This window comes from Anopheles maculipalpis, chromosome 3RL (assembly GCF_943734695.1).
Source record: "Anopheles maculipalpis chromosome 3RL, idAnoMacuDA_375_x, whole genome shotgun sequence".
NCBI classification, from domain to species: domain Eukaryota; kingdom Metazoa; phylum Arthropoda; class Insecta; order Diptera; family Culicidae; genus Anopheles; species Anopheles maculipalpis.
Window position 1 is genome coordinate 67,947,537 of NC_064872.1, and position 11,623 is coordinate 67,959,159.

General features: G+C 42.9%; 4 protein-coding genes across 4 annotated transcripts in view; 2 read left to right on the forward strand and 2 right to left on the reverse strand.

The window, feature by feature from the left end:
• Window positions 1–11,623, reverse strand: part of LOC126562971 (eukaryotic translation initiation factor 4E1) — a 436,138-nt gene that overhangs the window by 395,103 nt on the left and 29,412 nt on the right. The window lies entirely within an intron of this gene.
• LOC126563070 (protein lethal(2)essential for life-like) overlaps window positions 1–11,623 on the forward strand; it is a 566,897-nt gene that overhangs the window by 309,469 nt on the left and 245,805 nt on the right. The window lies entirely within an intron of this gene.
• LOC126560911 (phosphatidate cytidylyltransferase, photoreceptor-specific) overlaps window positions 1–11,623 on the reverse strand; it is a 170,435-nt gene that overhangs the window by 2,951 nt on the left and 155,861 nt on the right. The window contains exons 2-4 of the mRNA XM_050216860.1: window positions 8,403–8,570; window positions 4,920–5,053; window positions 4,120–4,216 (exon numbers count right to left, since the gene is read on the reverse strand). Coding sequence (XP_050072817.1) covers window positions 4,120–4,216; window positions 4,920–5,053; window positions 8,403–8,558 — 387 coding nt within the window. The 5' untranslated portion in view covers window positions 8,559–8,570. The remainder of the gene's footprint in view (window positions 1–4,119; window positions 4,217–4,919; window positions 5,054–8,402; window positions 8,571–11,623) is intronic.
• On the forward strand, window positions 1,129–3,521 carry LOC126562276 (uncharacterized). Its single transcript, XM_050218737.1, has 4 exons — window positions 1,129–1,986; window positions 2,838–3,146; window positions 3,217–3,353; window positions 3,434–3,521. The coding sequence occupies exons 1-4, from the start codon at window positions 1,180–1,182 to the stop codon at window positions 3,504–3,506; spliced, it is 1,326 nt and encodes a 441-aa protein (XP_050074694.1). The 5' UTR covers window positions 1,129–1,179; the 3' UTR covers window positions 3,507–3,521.

Genomic DNA, 11,623 nt, shown 5'->3' on the forward strand with positions numbered 1-11,623 from the left:
TGGAGGAGATACGCAACGCATCGCCGGATGATCGTTCCATTGTGTTGTTATTCTTGCTTTATATGTTGGTGTGCGTGAAATAAATACGCCTCCCCTCCCCCACTAAGGAAAGGTGAACTGCGAGACCGAACGCAATCGTCAGCAGCAACCAGCACAAGCAAAGTGCCTTCTGTGCCTTCAACACGCCGTTCCGAGTGTTCCCTTGCCAGGCAACACACAACATTTTCCATTTCCCTGCTACCCCTAAAACGGAGGGTGTTATCATTGTGTATTTGCGAAAAAAAGTGCCTATCCTAAAAAGTGCCTTTGCCGCGCCACACACAAGCCCAAATAATGCCGGAGTTAAGGTGGTTTGAGAATGAAACGTTCGCTTTCTAGCGAAAGGTTTCGCACAGCGAAACACACCATCATCATCCGGTCGTTTCAAGGTGGAGAAAGTGGCAAAGTGTTTTCGGTGTGCTTGAAGACGCAGGGTAGGGAAGCCGGGTGGACAGCACCCAACAATAGCAACAACATCAAACAGTAAAAGGCAACTCCTTCGCACAGCAGCAGCATAAGCAAGCAAACGGCAAACCAAAATTGCTCGCCCAAGCGCGGTAGGAAGTGTGCAGCACGACTGTTATTTTGCGCGTACTGACCAAGACCATCATCGACTTATTATTGCTGTTGCTATTGTTCGCTTCGCTTTCGCTGCTGACCGAAACCGAGAAACCGAGGCAGCTGGGCAAATTCTTTCATTTCGCATCGCGTAACGCAGGTTTACGGTTCGGACTTAGTGGTCCCCGACAGTGCTCACAATTTGCTGCGCTGTTAACGAAAGGAAAGTGAACGTTGGTTAAAATGGTTTTGGTAAAATCTACAAAAAATATCGAGTGAACGCATGGAATACTTAAAACTAGTGTTAGTGCACAACAGTAACGTTGGCACCGATCATTCTTGATCATCTGTCAAATTGCGTTCTGCAAGATAAACAAACGTCGCGGCTTTCACACACACAACCCCACAAACAATAAGAAAAACCCGCAACGAAACGAACGCCTCGTGACTAATTTGATAAATAAAATACATTGGCGTGCGAGCAGACACTAGACGGTCAACGAAGTACCCCCGTTAAACTAGGCGGCGCGGCCAAGATAGCGAAGCTGCGTACAAGAACGTACGAGCGAACGGAACGGTACGATGTCGCTACGCGCCATACAGAAGCGAGATAGGGAGAAATTATCGTCCTCCCAACGGCAACAGTTTATCAGCAGCAATAGCAGCAGTCACAACCAGCAATGGAACAACGGGCCTCCTGGTGTTGGTGCAATAATGCTGGCACCGACGGCAAATATGACGGCGGCCATGAAGATGACAGCAACCGGCGATGTACCATCGGTTCAATCGATTCTACAGCACCAACAAGCAAAGCGCAAACAAACCCAAGCTGCTTACTACGGTCCCGTATCAACAACGAACTGCACCCTTGCATCGCCGTCATCAGTCGTGCTAAGACGGTCCAGCTCGTATCCAACGCTGCCACAAACCCGCAAACAGTCAAGCAAGCAGCAACAGCTACGTCCGGTTCGGTCGGAAAGTGACTTGAGAGCGGTACGTGACAGTGATTCACCGAGACGAGGTGGTGTTGGTGGAAGTGTTACGGCCAACAGCTTCAGTACCAACAATCTCTACCTCGGTGCCAAATCGGAGGTGTGCCTTAAAACGTTAGCCGTCAAGAATACGGTGGTGCCACCTGGCCTGACGATGCAGCAATCACTACCACCCGGTAGTGGAGTTAGTGGTAGCAGCATCCGGAGCGCATCCAGCAGTGTTGGTTCCACAACCCATCCATCCTCGAAACGGTTGTACGAAAGTCGCCGTACATCCGAACTAAGCAGTAGCGACTTCGGTACGAGTAAATCTGAGTTGCATCTTAAATCCAATGCCAGCGCCGTTCGCATTCCGATCGTCGGGTACGAGGTGATGGAGGAACGGGCACGGTTTACGGTAAGTAATCAGCACCCGCCACGCATACAGCAGAACGATCGCGGAGCGCAGGGTTCGATGGCACGCACAAAACAAGGCGAGAAATTGCGCCTGCGCGTTAGAATCACGGGTATGTGTGTGTTCGGTGTGCGAGATGATTCACATACTTAAAGACGAGGGAACATTTTCTTGTTTAGGTTGTTTTGATTGCTCTTATCAAGTAATTGCAACAAATGTTATAGTAAATTGTAGCTAGTTTGTTAGTTTCTCAACATCTGCTTGAGGAGCTTACTTTGCCGCCAGCCTGACAATTCCCAGTTGGGATAAAGTAGAGGACCAATATGCCGGACACAACTACGTCACCAATTGACAGTTGTTAATTTGCATAGTGCGAGATGGTGTGTTGGAACGTTTCGCTCTATTATTATTGTGCAACATCTGTTTGAGCCTTAAGCCTTGCGTATTAGATGCTGGAAGATGATACAATGTTCGTGCTTGGGGCTTGTTATGAAATGTTCCATAATTATAGAGCAAAATTGTGGCAACTGAAATGTGTTGTGATGATAAATACTGTTCTTTACACAGTTGGGGAAAACATGTTATGTTCATAATCGCCAAAAATCGTTATGGAAGAGCTTGCAATTTATATGGAAAAAAAAAAATCATCCGGCTGTCAAATTTCATTTTTCATACCAATTGCACGTGCTTCATAATAATTTTCGGTGATTCTATATCTATTTTTCACTGATTTGCGAATGTCTTATCTTCATATCGGCTTGCGTTATTCTCTTAATTTGGGTCTCAGCACCACTATCATTTGCATTTCCCTGTAATACACCTAATAATGAGGCTCTACGCTTTCCCTTTTTCAGATATTCAAATTACGCATTGAAAATAGTATCTCTCACACCTGCTGGCTAGTGCTGCGACGGTACACGGATTTTGTGCGGTTAAACAACAAGCTCAAGACGATCTACCCTCACTGTAGTCTGGTGCTACCGCGTAAGAAATGGTTCGGTGACAACTTTAGCAGTGGCTTTATCGATAACCGAATACAGGGACTGCAAACGTTCATAAACACGATACTGGGGGACGATGCGATGCGGACGTGTCAGGCGGTGCGAGACTTTTTCTGTCTCGATGAACCACCATCGTACTCGGAAAGTATGGAAGAGTCCAGGGTAAGTTAGCCTTAAATACATGTCGAACAATTTCAATCTAAAAGTCCTTCTTGTCGTGGTTTGCTTTTAGGTGATCTTTGAAGCGCAGGAGGAAACAATAGCACAGCTAAAGCAACAACTCCAAGCCAAAGAGGATATGGTGCAGGTGCTGCAAACCAAGCTTGCCACCGAGCTAAATCGTAACGCGATCCTTACCAACGTTATACGGTAAGGGCAATCTACTGCACGACTGTGAGGTGACTAAAAAGCTGAGCCTAATTGATTTTTGTTCGCTTCTTATCGTACAGGAACAGTGTGGAAAATTGTGCCAAATGTTCACAGTCTGTCGATCAGGTGATGAAGGAATCGGTCTACAAGTAGTCTGGCATACCAAGTGGAACTACTACAACACTCTACTCTTTTACCATCATTATTTAAGTGCTGGAGCGTATTCTTTACGTCCACGTTTCAGTTACAGTACAGTAAGACTGCGCCTGGTGTTATGCAATGTTTCGAAGTTTGTATATTGCAATAAAAAAAAAAACAATCCGTCACGTCAGATATTAAAAATTGTAACATTAATGGTTGAATAATGAAATATTTAAGAAAGCGCTTGTATGAAGTCGCATTATCTATACCCAAAAAAAAAGTCGGTTTGTTGTCATTTTTAATGTTTTGTTTAGACTTGTTAAATAGATCTTTTTAAGCTGTAAAATTCCTCCTTTCTGCTAGAAATTCTAAAAATTGCTTGCCAACCCTGTATGTAACAGATATCACAAAAAACGACGTGACGATTTGTAAAACAGGAAAGCTAGTACAAAAGGTCATCCCATAAGCAAAAAGTCCAATGAGTGCTTTTTTTCAAATTACTTGTACATATCTTGTACACACATATACATATACATATTAAGGCAAATTTTTACTGCCCCTTGTACCCTTAAAAGTGGTTATTAAGGCAGATTTTGTCAACAGGAAATATCAATTGTTTGCTTACCGTAACCATCAGAGCTAAAGGTCCACCGTAGATGATCAAACAGAATCCACTGATCATAATCATGGTGAAGATGCCTCGTATCACCCAGTTCTTCCATCTGAAACAGACGCAACAAAACAGATTAAACAACTGAATAGAATAAAAAAAACAATTATTAATGGCCTAACCCATTCGAAGTCCTATTTAAACAGATAACAAGTAGATGCCATTCGTTAGTACGTATAAAGAAATCCTATTAAAGTGTTAATCCATTTTTCTTCTACGTGATTAATCGCCTGCCTGTACAAACTCAACCCGAGTCGAGAGAGAGAAAGAACACAAAGAGACATTAACGGACGAGCTAGCTCGCCCGTTTGCGGTTTGCAAAATGCACGTCATGATGATGATCTTGACATTGCTATTTTGCACGTTACGAAAAGGTCTCGCAACGCAACGCAAACCGCTCCACACTACGTACATATCCAATTACAAGGCAGTTTGCTCCACCTTCTTCTCCCGACGGGTACGCTAGAAATAGCCCCTTACAAAGCGTGAAAACGTAAACCGGCCGACCTCAAAAAATGGTTCTAGCCAGTGCAATATCGCGGATTTCTAATTCCATTTCCATGGGCGATTTTTTTAGTTAAGTTTGTTCGAGATGTTGTTATTTAATTAAGCCGATGCTTAACGCTACCATACGCTACCATACGCAAACATACGGTAAGGTTATTCATTTGCCCACGGTGATAGCGTAGTAGGTAATGTATGCGAGGGCACCGAACCGGACCCTCGATGCCCGGACCGGTCCACAGTGTACGCACCTTTCCGGCAGACCGCTTAACACTGCACCCAGCAATTCGGGCATTTTGTTCGTTCCCTGGGGAAGGTTTTTGGCCATCTCTTCCACGTACTTTTCCTCTGGCAGCCGTTCCTCTGTTTCCGTTTCCGAGTCAACCTAAAATGTTAAGGTAAATAAATAAATATCAATAATATGTTTTTGGTTTCTTATTCAAAATTCGATTTCTTTTCTGTAAAACAAATGAAATTGTAAACAGTAAACAGTTGTGCACAGTCAGGGACACTAAGGCACAGTGGAATGGTACAAACAGCACAGTGCCACACTTTCGATTGTTTGATGGCAACAATTCAGGTGGACCTTCGACCGGCTGAAAAACCAACCCTCGTCTGATCGTTGCATGGAAGAAGTGTATGGAATAGCTTTTCAAGGTCTTTTGGTCATTCGGTCGGTTCCAACGATGGCAACTCTACAGCACAGCGCTCTTCTACCATGTACCGAACCAGTACACTATGTTAGGATTCTGTTTATTCGTTTTAATGTCTACATGCTTCAAGTATTTTTATCAGCTTGTTAAATAAGGATGATACACATTATACATAAAGCATAATTCAGGTAAATCCATCCATAAGCGAGTGTAATAATATATGTTACAATTCGTATCACATTGAAAGCAAAATAAGAGTACGGAAATATGGGACAGTGGCATCAGACGAAGAATTCTAATTAAAGTTTTTTCATTGATTTCCAAACCACAACCACGACACTCAGGGTTATTCTGTATACTTGTGCATTGTTGATCTTGTCTTAAGAGTTCTATCAATCCATCATCTCTGTACTGATCATCTGCAGAATCAAGAGCGTCCCATAGATGATGCTCAATAAATTGGTTCTCAAAGAAATGGAACTTTCTCAACATGGACGAAAACTCAAAAAAGGTTTTTTCCAGTCTGTTCTGTCATTATCTGTTGCGGAAATCCTCGATTATCGCTCAGGATCTTGTGTCATCGTCGGCCAAACCAATATCCCAGCCATTCTAAAGGAAGTGTCAATATTATCACTCCGTCTCAACTTAACCTTACCATGCCTTATCTGTCCATGAGGATGACGGAAAAATACTTTACGGGCTAGGTTGTCCGGTGGTAACCTCATGACATGACCGAAGCCTGGCTATCTTAATTCGGTGCCAAATAGTAAGATCACCGAACAGCTCGTAGATTACCTTCCTCTGGAACATCGTTGGGGGACTGATCGCTAGGGGGGAGTGGTTGTCAGTCGTGACTGTTGACCCTCAAACTTCAAACTTTAAAGGTACGATCTACTACATCACTCCTTCGTAAATTCTAGTTTGATCAGATGCTACTGCAGCTATATTGAAAATTATGGTCTTAGTTGCCTCAAGACATCTTCTTAATATTATAGCTTATAGCTTCATATTATTATGTGGCAAGGATGTGGTGCTTCGGGCTTCTTGGCTATTATTACATCAACGTTATCATACAGCAGGATAACACATCACGCCACGAACTTTGCCAACATAAGTAAAACACCCTACTATAAAGATGCTCTTCTTCTCTATTCCATCAGCCAACATCAAGTTCCCATGGATTCGAAGATATTTTCCGAAGCCATATTTCACCGGAATGTGACTCCAAGCTTCATTTATTCCATCATTCCCGATCCGAAGAGAAACTCTCTCAAGCATTAGAAGCAAACAGTTAATGGTCCGGCCTCAAAGAAGAGGCTAGAAAGAAAACAAAATTCTTTCGACTTCAACCAAACGAAACCGGTTCGAGTGAATGCTGGGGCATGGAATTTCTTAAATGCCCTTCATATGCAACCACCATATGTACCAATCGCGCATCAGTACAATCGTTTTCGGGGCGCGCTTCAGCAAGATTACTGGTAAACACACATGACCAAAACGCATGGGAATAGTGCGCGCTCACTGCTGATGGCTGACACAAAAAAAAGCTGATAAAGAGCGCACATTTTTGGACGGTTCTGTCAATGGCCGGCGTGACTGCTATCAGTGGCTCTCTATGGCAGGTCATTCTCGGACTGGAGACGCGCATAGACTTCGATGTTACATAATAACACGCCGTGCTCTCGCGCCCAATACGTATGTGTACTACACGTTGGACAAAAAGGCACCAATTTCCGGTTCTAGTAGAAGCACGCACTCGACGCGTCCGCGAGACGGGATCGGATTGTAAACAACGGAGATGAGAGCGAGATTGGAGCGAACTTTGGCTTACGATGGTGCGATCCGGAGGTGTTTGTTTTTGCTCCTGGTGGTGTACGGTTGTGTGGTGTGATTTTTGCGGCACAACAAATCGGCCAAAAAGCAACAACAACAACACAAAAACACAGAAATGTTCGTGGGCCGGGACGTGTGGTACACATTCCTGTAAATGTGTGCTATTTTTAAACCATCTTTCTCTTGAATCGATTCTGAAATTTCTCCGTCCCTTTAGAGTGGCTTTATGGACATTTACTTCAAAACGACACAGATTCGTGCTGACAGAACTCATTAGCTAATTCGCATTCGGTTCTGTAATGTATCAAAAATCGATCGAATTTACATCCTGGCCTCGATGTCCTTCTATTTCCAATCAGTATAATTAATGAAGTAAGCGCGTCCCGCTCTATAAAGACAGCAGGAAGATTAAACTCCCCATGGATTGGCAGGGAATCGATACGATTATGTCGTCTATCGGTAGATTAAATGAAATGGCAAAAACACTATTGTATCGCCATTTCGACAACGAGAAAGAAGCGACATTATGTAGCCCTCACCGTTACGAAACGTATTTTTCCTCCAGTGGGAATTGGATTACACCTCCTGGGAGGGGGCTGGGACAACAACCTAGGGACCATCGTGGTTGTCGTCGTAAGTAGTGCCCATTTTTGTTGCAAATTTAATTAGTGCCCGGATTGCACGTACCATAAAGATAAGATGCATGCAGGTGTTCCCCGTTCGTACCGGGAACGGCTAAAACGATAGGAAAAATAATACTCCACGGCCTACTAGCTTTCCTTCGCCGTACATCTTCCAATGTAGGAGAATGTTTACATCCAGCTAGCAGCATCCACGCATACATATATCCAACAGTCAAGCGGATCATGAACCGTTTGCGTACTCCCACGCTCGTTGTCTTTCCCAAGATTAGCTCTCGAGGGGGAACACCTCAACAATCCTGCACACGACATCCTTCTAGGATGTGCCGCGCTTGATACGAAAAATTGGGAGAAAGTGAGAAAAACTCATCATCATCTGCTGTTCCTGCGTGTTTCCGTGCGCTCTCAGTGAAAGGGAATATCCGTTCCTCGCCGTTCGCGGAACCCGCACTCCCTTATCCATCCCCGTGGTGCGTGTGTCGGGAAAATTGCGCGAGAGCGCAACATTTGTGGGGAAGGAAGAAAAATCGATAAACTGCGAACCAAAAATTTTCGCACAACCCGCGTTCGCTTATCCTAACTGTGGGGGAAAAACGGAGGAACGTACATGGTCGGAGTTTTCCGTGGTGGCACACTCCGGCGGTTGTTGTTGCTGTTGTGCTGGCTGCTGTTGCTGTTTAGGGCTTCCCTGCGGTTGCTGCTGGTTGCTATCGCCTTCCGCTAGCAACCTTCGCCTCAGCTCGGCACCATCGGTCGCACTCATGCTGCACAGCCTCTCCTTTCTTTATGCTGAGTTCAACAAGAAAACAAACCAGCTGCGGATTTCGGATTCGGTATTGTTTTCGTCACAGCACACTCTGACCGTCAGTAAGCGCACCACTTTTACGACTTCTGCAACCACGGGTTGCTACGGCAAGTGTACACCGCCGCGCTCTGTGATAACTTTGTTAATCTAGCAGCTCATGCACACACACGCACACCCCGTAACGGCCCGCTCGGCCAACACCGGAACTAGCCACACCACACACTCACTCACACAAGCCCCAGCACAAGGTTATTGATCTTTACGCTCGCCACAGAAAGGAAAATACACGGCGAGTTTTTTTTTCTCTATGTGCTTCGTTGGTTTAAGAATTTTCCGCTTTGCTGACCCGACCCGAACGACGTACTGCGAACGCTCCGGAAAACCGAACTGTACTCTCTGGCAGACGCAAAACAATAGACTAGGTGCGAGCGCTTCTTCTCCGGTGCTAGGATGCTCGTGCTGTTGCACCACTAGCTTACGAAACTGGGCGTGTGAGCTAAAGGAATATTCTACCGCTTTTTCGTTGGTTCGAATTGGTGGTTCAGTTGGAAAATGAATTGTTTTTCACGTTGCAGTGCACATTTTTAAGCTTTTCCGAGGAAAATTAGCTACTTTCGAGCCCACTATTTGACAACAGTCGATTTGTTTGGACAGTTGCACAGTGGTTAAAGCGCTGGGACATTCTATGGGACGGCGGTAGGTTTTGCATTTGCTTTGAACGCTTCAAGAAATTTAATGATTCTAGGGTATGCTAGCGAACAAACTGCAAAAAAACACATTTTCAATTATACAAAAGATGCATTTCCTTAGAATAAGAGTAAATCAATTGTTGAATAGTAAACTATACTAATATTTGACCTACGAATTGTGCTTTCATTCTATTGTCCCTCATTCCTTCTCATACCCCTTTATTTACACTAGCAAGTTCGATACTTTACTTCAGGGGGTTCAATCAATCGTGAGTGCTTTTTGAATTTTTCCGTTAAGCTCTGTCTCATGACCACCACCTGCCCGGGTATGTCTTACATTTTAATTTTCAATACCATTTAATATAATGGCATAAAGCATAAAACTTTTGAAATGCATACAAAAACATTGTTAGATTGTTAGATGTATAGAATTTTGAATTGTCAATTTATACCTCTATTTTATATAACCACCTACCCTAGTAGGTAATGGTTTTTGTATGGGTTTTCGTATTGTAATCTTGCATTTTCGCTTTTTCGCTGACTAGACATTATTTTATTTTAAAACTGGCAATCTTTGTGTTGTATAACTTATTTATTATGGTGACGAATTGCTTTAATTTGGAGCTGAATAGTCATTGTACCGGGAGCATGTTTTAAAAGAAATTCAATGACTGCATGGTCGGTATACGTATACGGCTTATACTTTTGCAATCTTTACTTAGATGTGCCTGTTGAATTGCTTGAATTATGCGGAAAATTCTTATTTTCATACAAACAGTATGTTGTATGATGTACAAGCAATAAAAGAAACAACAAAAATATGTTGAACAGAAAATTAAAAGAAAAAACAACCAGGAGGTTTTTCAAATTCTCAACTAACTTTTGTCTTTTTTTATTCATAAAGGACGGCCAGGCCGTATTGCTAACTAACTTTTGTTAGTTAGACAACAAATAGCCTCATCTTTCTCGAAATTTTCAAGCAAATATGACGAGCAGCTGCCTAGCTCGTCATATTTAAAAAGTTATAAGCTTTCTTCTTAGCCGGGAAAACGCAAACTCCCATACAAAATGTACGGTCTACCCGAGTAGGTGGTTATAGCAGTGTATTTTTGGTCAATTTAACAAAAGTTTTATATTTGTGGTACGTTACAGGGGAACACCCAAAATAACTCAAATAAATTTCTTTCTATTGCTTCACCATCAAATAAATGAAACACACACACAAACACTCGGCTGCAATTTTTCGAATTGTATTGGACACTTTAAATAGTAAAATGAAACAGTAACATATTTCTCGTTAGTTCATTTAGTCAGTTTATCACTAGATTCAAATATACACCACTAATATGCTGCTGTCGGTCTCGGTATTTGTGTGTCGCGCATTTCCGTTACGCAAAAACACAATTTAAAAAAAATTAAACAAAAGTACAAAATGGGGTGGGGGATGGGAGGGCAGGAATCCGTTATGCTTCCTTTTCCTTTCCAGCTTGAGTAGAGTAGAGTCTTTCATGTCTGATCGATGGACTTTCCTCTTTTTTTTTTTAAATTTTACTTGATAATTCATTCAATTTTCTAAAATTCGATTCACAATTTTCACTTTCCGTTTTTCATTCCCTCTCATCTTCCCCCATATCCCGCTAACCAACCCTGGCACGAAGAATTCTACTTGCTCTTCTGTTTTTCATGGAAAAATTGAGTTTTGACTTGATTGGTTGCTGCTTGCTCTAATGCTATTTTAGTTTATCTACACAATCGGGATCTACCCCCGCGATCGGGCATACCATCGCACGGAAGTTTTGTTGAAATATTATAGGAGCTGTTGTTGTTGTTGTCGTTCTGGTGGTAGTGGTTGTTGTTGTTGTTGTTCTGTAATTAGGTTAAGAGATTGGCTTTGCAAATATTTTGCATCGTTAAAACGTGGCTGCACTACTGTAGTAGAGAGTATAGATGGGATTACAAGAAGAAACGGGGAGAAGAGTGAGAAACTGGCGCCCTGCTTCTTTTTGTTAGAACATTTCTTTTCCCGTTTTCTTTATCACTAATTTTCACACAATTCATTTCTTCTGTTCAATCTCGTACGCATGGCCCGCCGATACGGTCCTTTTGTTTTGCTACGTCCCTTACTTTCCGGTTCTAAAAATCCCATTACACATTCATTCCTACTCACTCACACTCGCATACATACACACGCACGCGCGCACACACAAACATGCACATCCCTTATAATGAATGCTTCTTAAAACCCTGCTAAAATATCATCTACAGCGGTTGGTTTACTCTAGCGAACAATCACAAATATATTACGTTTCTTCACTTGTCTGTTCTCTTCTCCTG